The 17,211-nt window shown below is 39.9% G+C and overlaps 1 protein-coding gene across 1 annotated transcript; it reads right to left on the bottom strand.

Annotated features, from left to right (window-relative positions):
• Positions 1-2,547: 2,547 nt before the first annotated feature.
• Positions 2,548-5,793, bottom strand: LOC124107354 (granzyme B). The gene is made up of 5 exons (XM_046465299.2): positions 5,625-5,793; positions 4,463-4,610; positions 3,826-3,961; positions 3,406-3,672; positions 2,548-2,793 (listed from the first exon to the last, which is right to left on the bottom strand). The coding sequence occupies exons 1-5, from the start codon at positions 5,677-5,679 to the stop codon at positions 2,632-2,634; spliced, it is 768 nt and encodes a 255-aa protein (XP_046321255.1). The 5' UTR covers positions 5,680-5,793; the 3' UTR covers positions 2,548-2,631.
• Positions 5,794-17,211: the final 11,418 nt, after the last annotated feature.

The following is a 17,211-nucleotide window of genomic DNA, read 5'->3' on the forward strand; positions in this document are numbered from 1 at the left end:
TCATATCACAAAGGAGTATGAAGTGGTATGTGTTTGGTACAAGGGGGCATTAATCTAGAGTTAGAACTTGTGCTAAACTTCCAGTGCCCCATATAAATGAACAGACCCTTATCCAGGGCTGCGGGGTTAGCCCCACATAGGCATACTTTTATTTAACAAAAAGTTACACACTATCTGTGATCTCTAAGACAGGAACTTCCCACCAAAGAGACTCCCAGGTGGCACTGGGGACATGGATGGGAGCAGTAACCATGATGGCCTGAATATTAGAGCCATGTTTCCATTTTCCCAGGCCCCAGGAGCCTCCCTGATTCATGTTGTTCTGTATGGCAGGGGTAAAGTAATGACAGGTATTATGTTTCTGAGCAGTCCAACTGCATGTGTGTGTCTCCTTCAGTGTGAATCTGTACACTGGCATTTATATCTGCTTCTTTGAAAACAAATGAAAGTAAGGTTGCCCTGGTAATCTCCTTCCCTATTTGTTGCCCTCTCCTAAAAAGGATGCTCTGGTGAATAGTTCAGCAGCTTCACATCCACAAACTAAATGATGAACGTCACTTCCAAATTTCATAGTCTTTGTCCTAGAGCATCATGCAATATTGTATTCATATTGCCTGTAACTAGAAATAAAATGAAGATATTAATTCTGAATTCTAATGTATTTCTCCCATAGGTCTATACCTTATGGACTGATAGGGAGGATGTGAGAAAATGATATGACTCCATTTTTGAAAACAGCCTGTCTCAAAGCCTGTCCAATGAAGGGGGCCTGACCCTTGTCCTTGGAAAAACCAACAGAGCACTCCTAAGTACATACCCACCCTGATGAGTTGTTTTTTCTACAAATAACATGAGAGATCTGCAGGTTCAGGTGTCCCTGACTCAGTTAGCCTAGGTGAGGATCCATAGCAACCCCCTAGCAACCTCCAATTATCATGAGACAGGGAAAATGCCTGGGATGCCAGATGACCCCCAAGTAGTTTATGGTGGCTGATAACGTGTTGGGAAACCATGTAGTTTAGCACGTACACCCCTCGTGGATTAAACCAATCAGTTCAAAGGAATCCCCCTCTTGTACTTAACCAATCACCCCTACCCAACTTGTTCCCGTCAGTGAATGTGCTAATCAATGTTAAGAGTTGTTGTTTGATTTTCCCGCAGTATGGAATGATTTGCTGTGTGATGTTGTGATGCATAGAGTACCCCCTAAAACCTACAAAATCTCACTGAACAAAGGACCGGGACTCACTCCCTAGGACTGCTGCTTCGGAAACGGTTGTGAGTCCAGGCTCAAGCTTGCAATAAAGACTCTTGTGTGATTATATTGGATTCAGCTCCTGGAGGTCTATTTGGGTCCCAGGAATCTGGCATTACAGATGGAGCAGGACAATTTGGAAAGTCTCCAACACAGTCCATTCCACTTAGGTCAGTTTCTGTGTTAATTGCATGTCCCCAAGTTCTGGCCATTATGAAGTGCTCAATGAGTGTGATTGCTGGAAAAAGCTGTGTTTCACAGTCCTTCTGCAGAAAGGCATTCTTTTATGGAACTTATACAACTGATATGGCCTAGAAGGCTAGCAGGAAGTCTCAGGCTATAGGCTAGCAGTGACTAAGAGGGACAGGCTGAAAGAGTCTTAGGCTGCTGAGTGATCAGGTGGCCAGTGGACCCTGAGAACATGGGAGAACACCAATCTGAAAGTGAGGGGTTGCTTTAGCTGTGCCCAAGTGAAAGAAGGACCAAGTGTTCTGTAGAGAGATCCTGCCAGCCAGGTCCTCCATGGGCCCTGCACGATGCCAGCACTGCCCTGGTTCTTATGATGTCCCCTCTCTGCCAGGCATGAGCTGGGCTGGCACCTCAATGGAAAGGCCTGATGGAACCTAGGATCTTGGAGTCCTAGGTGGAGGGATTTGAGTAAGGGAGCAGCCCAGATCAGTGTGGTCTGGAGAGGAGTTGATAGAATATGAGCAGGGATAGAGAAGAATGTGCAGCCATGAGGTTGGAGGTCAGGGTGGACCCTAAACTCAGAGGAGGGCAGGGAAGGAATGTAATTCCATGTGAGAATGAGGGGCTATTCAAGGACTATCCCTCTTAAGGATAAACCTGAAGGAGAGAAATATCCTGTTTAGGAGGGCCCTTCCTGTGCCCAGGGGGTAGGACCATGTCTTTGAGCAGTGACCTCAGCTCTGCCTACCTGACCTCCAGGACCCATGGTGCTCTACTATTTGTTTCCTTTGGATCCCCCACATATATCTTCCACCTCAACAAGCAAGGGGGTAGAAAACTCACCGTGAGACCCAGGCAAGAGCCATTCAAAATTTCTCCTGGTGGTGCCCAGCTCCAACACTGGCAGAAAGGCAAGCCCTAGAGATACTGGAGGGGTGGGAAGGAGCTGGGTCACAGCTTTGTGTGGGATTTAACAGGTGTTGAGGGGAGAAAGAGGAGGGAAAAGCAGAAAATAGCAGAACTGTGTCAATGGCTGCCTGGCACACAGACCCTGTGAATGAAGGCCAGTGAATAAAGAAAAAACCAGTCTTCCCACATGGCTAAGAGACATTTATTCAGTTGTGAGCATCTCCTCCAGGGTGATTCTAGACTCAGTTTCTGGAGAGAAGATTAGTCTTATAGGTGCTTTAGTCTGTCTCCTGCAGTTGGTGGCTTTTCATGGTTTCCTTTATCCATTGTAGGAATCTGGAGACTTTGGTGTAGACACGGGGAGGTTTCCCATTTTTATTTCCATAAGAGACAATTCCTTGGGCCACATGGTTACACACAAGAGGGCCTCCGGAGTCCCCCTGTGAAGAGAGAAGAGGGAGGACTGAGCCTGTATCCTCCTGGTTGGATCCTCCCTGCCATCTCAGACTACCTCTCAGACAAGGATGAAATGTGGGGTCTATTTTCAGAGGACTCTGCAGGACTCTGAGGGCTCTCAGCTGATATGTTCTGACTGTGGACATTGTTATTACTTAACCTCCTTCCTGGGGTCAGCCTCTGTCCTGCTCCCCAGGTTCTGGGATCGTCTCCCTATGAAAGTGTGAGGGTCCACTGTTGCATTGTTCAAGGTTTTGGAAGCAGGTGAGTGGCACAGACACCAGCATGGAGGATGAGCCCAGAGACCAGGGTGGGTGCCAGCACTGGCCACTTAGTGAGAGCAACTGCACACATAGGTGCACAAGTCTCTAATGCCTGTGAGCTGAGGCAGTGTGGAGCATTGCTAGCTCAGCTTTCCACGCAGGCATCATTCAGTGCAGGCCCTAGGTACTCCCAGCTGCTCCCTTCTTCTCTTTCCAGGGAGAAATCACAGCCAACTGGGTGAAGGAGGCTCATGCTGCCTGGTCTCCAGGCCCCAGATCTTCCCCCAAACACCCCTCTCCTCAGAGCCAAGAGAGACAGATACTTAGTCTTACCTGAAAGGAAGCTTTGTTTTCCTTTGGATCCCCCACACATATCTGGATGCTACTCTTGTAGTACTCTTTTAATAATTCCTCGCGCTCGCACACCTGGTGCTTCTGCACTTTCAACTTTACCTCCTGCAGTGTGTTGGGGTATTTGCCATTTCGGGCCATTCTGCCCCAGCCAGCCACAAGGCACACCTTCCCAGGCTTCACCTTGTCCTTGCCCCTGGGCAGCTTGATAGGCTGCACAGCTGGATTAAGGTTGGCTTTTTTCTCTAGCTATGGGGAAGAAGAAAAAGAGTCCAGTTCAGACAAGGGCCTCTGGGCCTGGAGACCATCAAGACCATGATGGAAGTGAGTAAAGGGGCAGGGTCAGTGTGGGAGGGTAGCACCTGTACTAGGGAGTCACAGGTAGCTGGGCGAGGGACATACCTCCAATAACATGATGTCATTGTAGAAATAATGAGCATCATAGTCTGGGTGGGGGATGGTTCTTTTCACTGGGATGACCTGCTGGGTCTTCTCCAGATTCTCAATGTTGTGTGCCCCCAGAGTGACGTTCATTGGCCTGCATAGAGAGTGCAGTGGTCATGGGTGATGTGGAGTCATAAAGAATACATCTAGGAGCTGTGAAGAGCAGGCTACAGCAGAGCAGGGTAGAGCTGTAGCTGAGGGGGAACAGAGAGGAGAGGAACCTTGGGCTGAGTGACAGTGCCCTCTGCTTCTTACCAGCTGAGGAGATTTCTGAAGCCATTGATATCTGAACCATACGTTCTCAGGACTCAATCATGCCCAGGAAAACACATGCAAATATTTTAAGTTTGCATTGTCATAGCAAAGCACGCTCCCAGCTCTTGATATGGCAGGCTTGGCCACCTTGGTCTTTCTTGCACAGTAGTGCCTCTTGAGTCACCTGCCTTGCCCCCCATAAGACTTGTCTCACCCTCTTTCCCACCCGTAAAGGCTTCTCCTGCACATATTCTCCCAGGTGTCTGTGTGTCTACTGAGAAGGGGCAGAGGTCTCTGTGTAATGTTTGCAGATGGGTCTGAGTTGTTTCCTGCTCCTCACCTTCCTAAGCAGTGAGCAGCCGTCAGCACAAAGTCTTCTCTTATCAGGAACCCACCACACTTCTTCTGTACACCCTGAGCAACAAACTGAAGATAGGCCATGTAGGGCCGGGAGTGGGGCTTGGATTCATGTCCCCCGATGATCTCCCCTAAAGGAAAAATCACCCTGCTTGTGTGCACCCACTGAATCCAGCAGGTGGGCATCTGTTTCATGCCTCCAGAACTGTGGGGCATTTGGGAACCTTGGATGACCTGAGTCTGGGCAGGGGCTGAGAAATGGGGCCTCAACTTCCTCTTCTGAATAAGGAAAGGAAAGCAGGTGTTGGTCTATGAGTTTTTCTTCCTTACATAGGTGGAGTTGAGCATACATTTTCAGGGACAATGAAATCCCAGGGGAGCTTTGTTATTCCAGAAATTTCTGAGGCCCTCCTGAGTGCTGTGATGCCAAGGACACTGGCTACTTGCCACTGGCCAGGACTGCAGTTTACTCTAGATGTTGTTCTGTCCTGTTTCCTAGGCCTGACGTGTAGTCCATGGGATGCACAAGGAATGGCTCCAGTTTGTCTCTGGGTGAGGGTTGGTAGGGCAGTGCTGCTGGGGTTCTGGAAAGCAGAGAAGTTAGTGTCTGCCACAGTGGCTTCCACTGGAAAACAGGGGAGTCACCAGAGGTATGGGAAGAGAAACAGAGTTGGCAAAAGGGATAGAGTGGCTTGGGACAGAGCAAAGGAAGTGTTCTGGGGACAGTGATTCCAGCATTTCTGAGGTCTCCTGGGCTCTAGAGTTCTCTTAAGCAGTTGGCAAGGGTGCCTGTCTCACCCCAAACATAGGTGCCAGACCCACTCTGCTCCTTTCCAGGAGAATTGAACATTTCCTCCCTTTCACCCTCTGGGGTGTGCACTTGTAGCTAAGCCCCAGTTTCCAGATGACCAGAATGGGGTCTAGGCAGGGGTCTGCATCCACTGGCTCTTCTTCCAAACAGACTTCTGCCTGCTCTGTTCCTGTTAGCTTAATCAGTGTCTCTCTTGGGGTTCTGCAGTGGGGCTGGAACTGGGATTCAGAAGACTCTGGGCAGAAGGATGGATCGGGGGTGTGCAGAAGGGACAGGAGTTCTGTGCCAGCTGTGGGTCAGGGTTGAACCTCTGAGAGAGGGGATGGTCACTCACCTGCCTGTGCCTTGGGAGGCAGAAAGAAGGCCAACAAGAGCAGGAGCAAATGCATCTTCCTAGGAGGGCTTGTGGAGCTTCGTTCTTGTTTTCTTTTAGTCCCCAGGGGCAGAAGAAGGTGGAGTGGGCTCTGAGATCTTGTGTTTCTGTCTGTTTTTAAGGTGCTTCATCATAGAAGGCTTTCTATGAAAGCTCCCTACCCCCACTGCCTGGCCTGATGACGTCTTCTGAGTGGTTGTGTGAGAGAATTAGGCAGTGACCACATCAGTACCGGGTGCTGATGATTCAGAGTGCACCACCTGTTCCACCTCAGAACGGGAACCCAGAGCATAAGGTGGAGACTGTAGGATGTGGTATTGGTCAGTGAAGTGTTCTGGGTTCCCAGTGATACAACTATGCATAGTCTCCATGCCTTGCTGCTGAGCTCAGTAGGGTAATTTCTGTAGCAGACGTGCATTTAGCAGATGTGCCTCCATCTCTTGTGCTAGGACCAAGCATATTGGAGATGTGTCTCCTTCCCTTAGAGAGCTGATCTTCTGGTAGAAGATGAACAGGCATGGTTTAGGGAGGGATAAGGTAGAGCGATGTATAGACAGTAACAAGGTACGTCTACTATCCTGGAATCCTACCTGGCAAACCGTTCATCACCATGCCTTCTTCACAGGGGTATTTTATACATCTCTCATTAAATTACCAAAACTCAGTGTGACAGAGTCCACCTCTCATCTCAATGTTTTAAGAAAAACTCTCAGACCAAATATTCACTGGACTAAATTAATGAGTTGCTGAGGCTCCTGGAGTTGAATCCTCTGAGTAACCTGAGCCAGGTCACTCCTACTTCTCAGTGTAGACTAGGGTAGTTCCCACCCACCCAAACCACTTGAACTAAGGATGGGAGACGGCTGATGTCCTAAAGGCTAGTCAGGTCACTAATACCATGTGAAATGAGAAAGCATGTCGGGCAGCCAAAGGAAAATAATGTCCTTTTAGTCCTCTCTATCTTTGGCCAGAGAGGCACACTCTTGACAGGAAGGCTCACAATAGACACTGGTAATGCTGATGTTCATACTACACTGGAAGTCAAGGATTGCTTCTAGCTGAGCCCATGCTCAGGTTTTTTTACAAGAACAACTAATTATGGTCTGACTTTTGAAAGTGTGGAGCTCACCTGGGGATGATCAGCATCACAGGGGCTTTTAAAGAGTCACAACACGGGAGCTCACTGCAACAGCAACAGGAGATGGCTATGAAATTACTGCAGTGGATGAGGATGTGCTGCAGTTCATTCATGCAGTAAGATTTAATGCAGCCTCTTCACTTTTTTTTTTTTGCCTTTCTCTCCACTGAGTGGCATCGTGTATGATCTGAGTTTGTGTGTGTGAGTTTTGATAAGTTTTAACTTTTGTAATAGATGAATGCATACTGAATGGTAGCAAGTGGTGAAATAGACCCTTACATATATATATTTTATGTATTTATGACATACCATTTTCTTTATTTTTCTCAATATTATAGGCTATGAGGTTCCTTTTTTTCTCCAAAATTTTTACAAATCCACCTCACCACCAAAATCCGCATATAAGCGGACCTATCCAGTTCAAACCCATGTTTTTCAAAGGTCAACTATGTCTCGAAATTGTTAGATTTTGGTGATTTAAGTTTCTATCTTTGTGTTCTCTATATATTACTATCTTTCTAGGCAGAACATTAAGTTTCAAAATGAATAATTCCAGTGTAGGCATCCTCCTTGTCAATAGCAAATATAAATATAGCATCTATATTTATTAAAGCCTTACTTTTAAAAGAAACTTAATATGCCCGACAGCAAGCATTTAAAAAATAAATTACTTGTCTGATTGTGGTTATTCTGTGTCATTAAGAAAATTTAGAAAGTAGAAAGGAAAAGTAACACATATTTTCCTGACTCCCACAGACAGATGTTTAAACTTAAGCAGTGTATTGTACTTGGGACAATACTGTACATGTAATGCAATTTCCTTTTATTCTTAACCCTACAGCTTAAACATTCTCTTAAAACTTTAAAAAAATCTATTATTCTCAGGTACATGGGAGGCTGAGGCAGGAGGATTACAAGTATTGAGGACAACCTGGGCAACTTAGTGAGACCTTGTCTCAAAATAAACAGGGCTAGAGAGGTAGCTCAATGGTAGAGTCTGTGCAAATGCAGGGCCCTGAGTTCAATCCCTAGTACTGAAAAAAAAAAACAGTTAATATTTCCATAGTGTCTTTTTCCTAGTTGTTAAAATTAATATGCATTTGGGCTGGGGATGTGGCTCAAGCAATAGCGTGCTCACCTGACATGCGTGGAGCGCTAGGTTCAATCCTCAGCACCACATAAAAATAAAATAAAGATGTTGTGTCCACCGAAAACTCAAAACATAAATAAATATTAAAAAAATTCTTTCTCAAAAAAGATAAAAAATTAATATGCATTTAATTCTTAATGTTGTAAGATTTATAAAATAACGTAAGCAAATGAATTAAAATTACCTGATTTCTTACCATACATTGATAATTACCTTTAATGTCTTCTATGATCTAACACATTTTTTCTCATGTAATATCTTCATTTTTTAATTCAAAAAGGTATTATGCTAAGCATTGGGTATGGCCTATTTAAAAACCATTTAGGTTTGGATCTGGAAGTGTATCTTAGTGGTCAGTGCTTGCCTAGCATGTATGAAGCCCTGACTTTGATTCCCAGCACTGCAGAAAAAATAAATAAATATTGAGGTGAAATTAATATAATATACAAATTAATCACTTAAAAGTGTACAATTTCAACCTGAACATTACAAGAAACAATGAATGTTGGCAAAGATGTGGGGGAAAAGGTACACTCATACATTACTGGTGGGACTGCAAACTGGTGCAACCATTATGGAAAGTGGTGTGAATATTTCTCAGAAAACTGGAAATGGAATCACCTTTGACTCAGCCATCCTTGGTTTATACAAAGGGCTTAAAATCAGAATACTACAGCAATGCAGCCACATCAGTATTTAAAGCAACTCAACTCACAATAGCTAAACTATGAAACCAACCTAGATGTCTTTCAACAGGTGAATGGATAAAGAAAATGTGGTGTATATATCCAGTAGAATTTTACTCGACCTTCAAGAAGAATGAAATGATGGCATTTGCTGGTAAATGGATAGAGCTGGAGAATATTGTGCTAAGTGAAATAAGCCAAACCTAAAAGATCAAAACCAGAGTGTTTTCTCTGATATGTAGATGATAATTCACAATAAGTGTGTGTTAGGGGAACCTAGGGAAGAACAGAGTTATTTCCTATAAGGCAGAGTGGACTAAAGGGAGTGGGTAGGTATGGCACTAGGAAGGATAGTAGAATGAACCAGACATTATTACCCTAGGTACATATAGGTCTACATGACCAGTGAGATTTTACATTATGTACAATCAGAAGAATGAGAAGTTATACTACATTTATGTATCATGTGTTAAAGTGCATTCTTTGTCATATTAACTAATTAGAACAAACAAAGAAAAAAATGTGTATAATTTCAGTGACATTTCATGGTTTCAAAATGTGCAAACACAACCTCTCTGTAATTCCATGTTTTTCATCAGTCCAGAACACTCTTAGCCTGTCAGTCACTCCATTTTCCCCTTTACACTACCATCCCCCACATTGCCCCTGGCAACCACTACTCTTTCAGTCTCTATGAATTCGCATATTCTGGATATTTCATAGAATTGAAATCATGTATGTATCTATTGGACCTGGCTTCTTGCACTTAGAATAGTGTGCTGAGATCCATCCAAGCTATAGCATGTATTGGTATTTATTCTGTCCTATGACAATTGTGTTACACACAATCTATTCACTCATTTCTTGATGAGATTCATATTGTTTCTACATTTTGGCTGTTTTGGTTAATTCAGAGATAAACATTTGTTTACAAATTTCTGTTGCCTAATATGTTTTTCTTTCTATCTCTTGGATACATTTCTAGGAATGGAATTTCTGGGTCATATGGTAATCCAATGTTGAAACTCTTTAGGAACCAATGCATTATCCACAGTAGCTGCACCATTTTACATTCCAACCCAAAATGTATGAGGGTTCCTATTTCTCCACATGCTTTCCAACACTTACTTTTTTGTTATTGTTATTATACTTGTTGTAGTGGTGTGAAGTGGGGTGTCACTTTGGTTTTGATTTGCATTTCCTTCTTGACTAATAATGTTGTGCCCCTTTTTGAGTATTCATTTGCATATCTTCTTTGGAAAGATGTTAACTCAAGCCCTATCCCCATTTCAAAAATTATATTGTTTGATTTTCCATTGTTGAGTTATTGGAGTTCTTCATATGTCATGGATACCAAACTATTTTAAGATATGTGATTTTTAAGCATTTTCTCCCTTTCTGCTGGTTGTCTTTTCATTTTCTCAACACTGACATTTAATACACAAGACTTTTGGGAAGTCCAACTTATTTATTTCATGGTTTGTTTGTTCTTTTGGTGTCAGACCCAAGAATCCATTGTCAAATCAGAAGGGCATGAAGATTTCCCTGAGGATTTCTTCTAAGAGTTTTATGTTTTTAACTATTACATAGGCTCTTGATGTATTCTGAGTTGATTATGAAGCATGGAGTGAGATAGAGGTCCACCATATTCTTTTGCCTGTGGTTGACCACGTGTCCAGGTTCCATTTGTTGAAGATATTATTCTTTCTTCACTGAATGGTGAAGACTTCATTGACCAGTTTTATTAAAAATGAATTGGCTATAAACATTGGGTTATTTCTGAACCCTCAATTCCATTCCATTGGTTCATGTGTATCTCTTTATGCCAGTACCACCATGTTTTGATTACTCTAACTTGTAGTAAGTTTTGAAATTGAGAAATTGAAGTCTTTTAACATTTTTCATTTTCAATATGTTTTTTGCTTCTTCGGATTTATTTTTATTTTATTTTTTGTAGTTGTAGTTTGTAGATGGACAGAATGCCTTTATTTTATTTGTTTATTTTTATGTGGTCCTGAGGATCGAACCCAGTGCCTCACATATGCTAGGTAAGTGCTCTGCCACTCAGCTACAGCCTTAGTACTTCTTGGGGATTCTTGCAATTCCATTGCATTGTCTTTTCCATTTGAGAAAACAAAAAGCTACTGGAATCTTCATAGTGTATTGAATCTGGAAAGTATTGCCGTATACCAATATCATCTTCCAGTCTGTGAACATAGATGTGTCTGTCCTTTTAATTATGTCTTCTTTACTTTATTTCAGTGGTGCATTGTAGTTTTCAGTGCACAATTATTCATTTCCTTGGTGAAATTTAGTTTTAGGTATTTTTTTCTTTTGTATGTTCTAATCAAAAATTGTTTTCCTAATTTCCTTTTTCTGTCATACACATTGCTAGTATATGGAAAAACAACCAATCTTGCATCTTTCAAATTGCTGAATTCATTTATTAAACTATGTCTGGTTTTGGTTTGGATCTGTGATATTTTCTTTATATACAGTCTTTTTTAAACTTTTAAATTTTGTTCTAATTAGTTATACATGATAGCTGAATGCATTTCAATTCATTGTACACAAATAGAGCACAGCTTTTCATTTCTCTGATTGTACACGATGTAGAATTGCACCATTTGTGCAATTGTATGTATACCTAGGGTGATAATGTCCGTCTCATTCCACCATCTTTCCTGCACCATACTCCCTCCCTTCCCAATCCTCTCCTTTGCCCAGTCCAAAGTTTCTCCATTCTTCTCATTCCCCCATTATGGATCAGCATCCACTTACCAGAGAAAACATTTGGCCTTTGGTTTTTTTGAGATTGGCTTATTTGTCTTACCATTATATTCTCCATCTCCATCCATTTACCTGCAAATGCCATAACTTTATTCCCCTTTAATGCTGAGTAATAATTCATTGTGTATATATACTACAGTTTATTTATCCATTCATTCTTCTATTGGTGGGCATCTAGGTTGGTTCCACAGTTTAGCTGTTGTGAATTCACCTGCTATAAACTTTGATGTGGCTGTGTCACTATAGTATGTGATTTTAAGTCCTTTGGATATAGACCAAGAAGGGGGATGGCTGGGTCAAATGGTGGTTCCATTCCAAGTTTTCTAATGAATCTCTATACTGCTTTCTGGATGGTTACACCAAGTTGCAGTCCCACCAGAAATGTATGAGTGTACCTTTTCCCCCACATCCTTATCAACAGTCATCATAGCTTGTATTTTTTATATTTTTAATTTATTTTATTTTTTAAATATATGACAGCGGAATGCATTACAATTTTTATTACACCTAGAGAGCACAATTTTTCATATCTTTGTATGAAATATGTTCACGCCAATTCATGTCTTTATACATGAACTTGGTTTTTTTTGCATTACAATTCTTATTACACATATATACCACAATTTTTCATATCTCTGTTTGTATATAAAGTAGGTTGACACCTAATTTGTGTCTTCATACATGTACTTTGGATAATGATGTCCATCACATTCCACCATCTTTGCTCATCCCCTGCATCTTCCCTTTCCCTCCTTCCCCTCTTCCCTATCTAGAATGTCATTGGTATTTTAATTGGAATTACATTGAATCTTTATAGTGCTTTTGGTAGTATGGCCATTTCCCTCTCGTCTCATGTTCCCCCTCCCTACCCCACTATGAGTCAGCCTCCTTATATCAGAGAAAACATTGGGCATTTGTTTTTTTGGAATTAGCTAACTTCACTTAGCATTATCTTCTCCAACACCATCCATTTACCTGAAAATGCCATGATTTTATTCTCTTTTATTGCTGAGTAAAATTCCATTGTGTATATATGCCACATTTTTTTTTTATCGATTCATCCACTGAAGCGCATCTAGGTTGGCTCCACAGTTTAGCTATTGTGAATTGTGCTGCTATAAACATTGATGTGGCTGTGTCCTTGTAGTATGCTGTTTTTAAGTCCTTTGGGTAGAGTCGGAGGAGAGGGATAGCTGGGTCAAATGGTGGTTCCATTTCCAGATTTCCAAGGAATCTCCATACTGCTTTCCATATTGGCTACACCAATTTGCAGTCCCATGAGCAATATATGAGTGTATCTTATTCCCCACATTCTCTCCAACATTTATTGTTGTTTTTATTCTTGATAACTACCATTTGTCTGGAGTGAGATGAAATCGTAGAGTAGTTTTTATTTACATTTCTCTAATTACTAGAGATGTGGAACATTTTTTCATGTATTTGTTGGTCACTTGTGCATGTTCTGTGCAGTGTCTGTTCAGTCTCTTAGCCCATTTATTGATTGGGTTATTGTTTTTTTGTGTGTGTGTGAGTGGTGGGGGGTGGTTGTATGTTAAGCTTTTTGAGTTCTTTATATATCCTGGAGATTAGTGCTCTATCTGATTTGCATGTGGTTAAGATATTCTTCCACTCTCTAGGCTGTCTTTTAACCTCATTGTTTGTTTCTTTTGCTGAGAAGAAGCTTTTTAGTTTGAATCTATCCTATTTATTGATTCTTTATTCTATTTTTTGCACTTTAAGAGTCTTGTTAAGGAAGTCAGTGCCTAATCTGACATGATGAAGATTTGGGCCTGCTTTTTCTTCTCTTAGACGCAGGGTCTCTGGTCTAATTCCTAGGTCCTTGATCCACATACAGTTGAGTCTTACGCACGGTGAGAGATAACATTTTTATTTTGGTGCATATGGATCTCCATTTTCCCAGCACCATTTTTTTTCTTTTTTATTGGTTGTTCAAAACATTAAAAAGCTCTTGACATATCATATTTCATACATTAGATTCAAGTGGGTTATGAACTCCCATTTTTACCCCGTATACAGATTGCAGTATCACATTGGTTACACATCCACGTTTTTACATATTGCCATACTAGTGACTGTTGTATTCTGCTACCTTTCCTATCCTTTACTATCCCCCCTCCCCTCCCCTCCCATCTTCTCTCTCTACCCCATCTACTGTAATTCATTTCTCTCCCTTGTTTTGTTTTTTTTTCCCTTTCCCCTCACATCCTCTTATATGAAATTTTGTATAACAATGAGGGTCTCCTTCCATTTCCATGCAATTTCCCTTCTCTCTCCCTTTCCCTCCCACCTCTCGTCCCGGTTTAATGTTAATCTTTTTCTCATGCTCTTCCTCTCTGCTCTGTTCTTAGTTCCAGCACCATTTGTTAAAGAGGCTATCTTTTTTCCAATGTACGTTTTTGGCACCTTTGTCTAGTATGGCATAACTGTATTTATATGGGTTTGTCTTTGTGTCTTCTATTTTGCACCATTGATCTACAGTCTATTTTGGTAACAATACCATGCTGTTTTGTTATTATTGATCTGTAGTAAAATTTAAGTCCTGGTATATTGATGCCACCTACTTCACTCTTCTTGCTAAGGATTGCTTTAGCTATTCTGGGTCTCTTATTTTCCAGATGAATTTTATGACTGCTTTTTCTATTTCTATAAGGAATGTCACTGGTATTTTAATTGGAATTGCATTGAATATTTATAGTGCTTTTGGTAGTATGGCCATTTTGACAATATTAATTCTGCCTATTCAAGAACATGGGAGATCTTTCCATCTTCTAAGGTCTTCTTCAATTTCTTTCTTTAGTGTTCTGTAGTTTTCATTGTAGATGTCTTTTCACCTCTTTTGTTGATTCCCAAGTATTTTATTTTTTTGAGTGTTGTGAATGGGGTAATTTTCCTAATTTTTCATCATTGATATTGATGGAAATGCATTTGATTTATGGGTATTGATTTTATATCTTTCTATTTTGCTGAATTCATTTACTAGTTTTAGAAATTTTCTGATGGAATTTTTTGGGTCTTCTAGTTATAGAATCATATCATTGGTAAATAGTGCTAATTTGAGTTCTTCTTTTTCCTATCTGTTTCCCTTTCATTTCTTTCATCTATCTAATTGCTCTGACTAGAGGTTTGAGGATTATGTAGAAGTGGTCAAAGAGGATTATGTAATAGAAGTGGTGAAAGAGGGCATCCCTGTCTTGTTCCAATTTTTAGAGGGAATGCTTCCAATTTTTCAGAATACACAACATGTTATGTATTTATTCCATTTAGAATGATGTTGGTCTGGGTTTAGCATAGATAGCTTTTACAATGTTGAGGTAAGTTCCTGCTGTGCCTGGTTTTTCTAGTGTTTTATATATGCATCTTGTGGTAAAGCTAGGGGGAAGCTTTCAGTCTTCCAACACTCTGGATGATGATAGCTTTGGGTTTTTGATAAACATCCTTTATAATGTTAAGGAATTTCTCTTTTCCCTAGTTTGCTGAATTTTGTAAATCATGAAGGAGTTTTGAATTTTTCTAATTTTTTTTCTTCATCTGTTGTGATGATCCTATGGTCTTGCTTCTCCATTGTCTCAATATAGTGTATCACCTTGATTATTTCCTTATATTGAACCACATCCAGCTTTCCTGGAATAAATCTCACTTAGTCATGCATGTGTGATCCTTTTGTTGTGCAGTCAGCTTTGATCTACTATAATTTTGTTAGAATTTCTGCATGTATATTTATAAGGAATATTGGTGTGTAATTTTCTTTTCTTTGGACATAATTACTTGACTTTTGTATCTGTGTTTTGGTCTCTTTGAATGTCAGGAAGTGCTACCTGCTCATCAATTTTTTTCAATGTTTATTTTTTAAGTGCAGTTGGACACAATACCTATATTTTATTTATTTATTTTTAGTGGTGCTGAGGCTGGATCACAGCGCCTCACACTTTCGAGGCGAGCGCTCTACTGCTGAGACACAACCCCAGCTCCTCTTTGATTTTTTTTTAAAAGAAGAATTTGGTGATATTCTTAGGTAAATGTTTGGTAGTAATTGCCAGTGAAGCTCTCTGTTACTGAGGTTTTATTTATTAGGAGATTTTTAAATTACTGACTCAAAGTCTTTACTGGTTACAGGTCTGGTCAGTTTTCTTATTTTTCTTGAGTCAATTGTGATAATTGCTGGATTTCTAGGAGTTTGTCCATTCCATGTATATTATCAAATTTTACTTGGTTCAATTGTTCTTTTATAATCTGTTTCATGAGTAGAATGTCTCTACTTTCATTTCTGCCTTTAGTAATATGAATCATCTTGTCCTGAGTTGATCTAGCTAAAAGTTTGTCAATTTTGTTATCTTTTGAAAGAAACCACCTGTGGTTTGATTTTTTTCCATTTTATGGATTTCTTTATAATCTTCATAAATTTTCTTCCTTTGGGTGGGCTGAGTTATTTCATCTTTTATTAGTTCTTTCATGTGTAAACTTATGATATTGACTTGAGATCTTTCCTTTTTTATGTACATGTTCCCAGATATATATCCCTCTGGGCACTGATTTGTCTATATCCCATCTATTTTGTTAAGTTTCATTTCCTTTCATCTCAAAGAATTTTCTAATTTCTTTTGTGATTTCTTCTTTGACCCATTGATTATTTAAGTGAGTATTTTAATTTCCAAGTTTGTGAACTTTTATTTTCCTTTTGTTATTGATTTCTAGCTTTCTTCTATTGTGACTAGAGAAAAGAATTTGAATTATTTCAATCTTTTTTGAACATACTGATAATTAGTTTATGGCATAACATGTTGTGTATTCTGAAGAATGTTTTATTTGTACTTGAGAGAAATGTGCATTTTGTTGCTTTCAGAGAGTCTAGATGGTTTACAGTGTTGTTCTAGAATTCTGTATTTTGTTCATCTTCTGTCTAGATATTCTATCCACTATTACAGCAAAGTATTGAAGCTCCCAAGGATTTTTATGGAACTGTCAATTTCTTCCTTCAACTCTGCCAATGTTTGCTTCGTCTTTCTGGATAGCTGATTTTTGTTGCATATATGTCTGTGAAGGTTACATATATATTATCTTCTTGAGGTATTGACTTTCATTCAATATGCAATGTTCTTTGTGTCTTTTAATATGATTTATTTTACAGTCTATTTTATCTGATGTTAACATAGCCACCCAGCTCTTTTTAGATTACTTTTGCATGGAATATCTTTTCCTGTTCTTTCGTTTTCACCCTTGTTATATAGTAGCATTTAAGGTAAGTCTCAAAAGCAGCATATAGTTAGATCATGGTTTTAATCCCTTTTTCCAATCCCTGATTTTGAATTGGTGAGTTTAGTCCATTTACACTGAAGTGATTATTGATAATGAGAAACTGTTTTTTTCTGCCAGTTTGCTGTGTGTTTTTTATGTCATATATTTTTTGCTCCTCAATTCATCCAATATTGCTGTCTTTTATGGTGGATTTTTTTCTAATGTAGAATTTGAATGATTTGTTTACTTTTCTGAGTATATTTTTAAGTTACTTTCTTAATGATAACTATAAAATGTAATCGCCTACATTTTATAGTAGTGAATATCCTACAGGTATACTAATGTTGTTTGAATTAATACCAATGTACCTTCAACAACACACCTTAACTCTGCTCCTATCCAGATCCATACCACTCTTTGTTAACATCACAAATTATGTCCTAATATACTGTGTGCCAATTAACATTATTTTATGCATTTTTCTTTAAATCATATAGGAGAAAAAGAGGATCTAGAGACCAAATATACAAC

Source organism: Marmota monax, unplaced genomic scaffold, assembly GCF_021218885.2.
Source record: "Marmota monax isolate L192 unplaced genomic scaffold, Marmota_monax_Labrador192_F-V1.1 WCK01_AAM20220418_F8-fsc00079, whole genome shotgun sequence".
Taxonomy (NCBI): Eukaryota; Metazoa; Chordata; class Mammalia; order Rodentia; family Sciuridae; genus Marmota; species Marmota monax.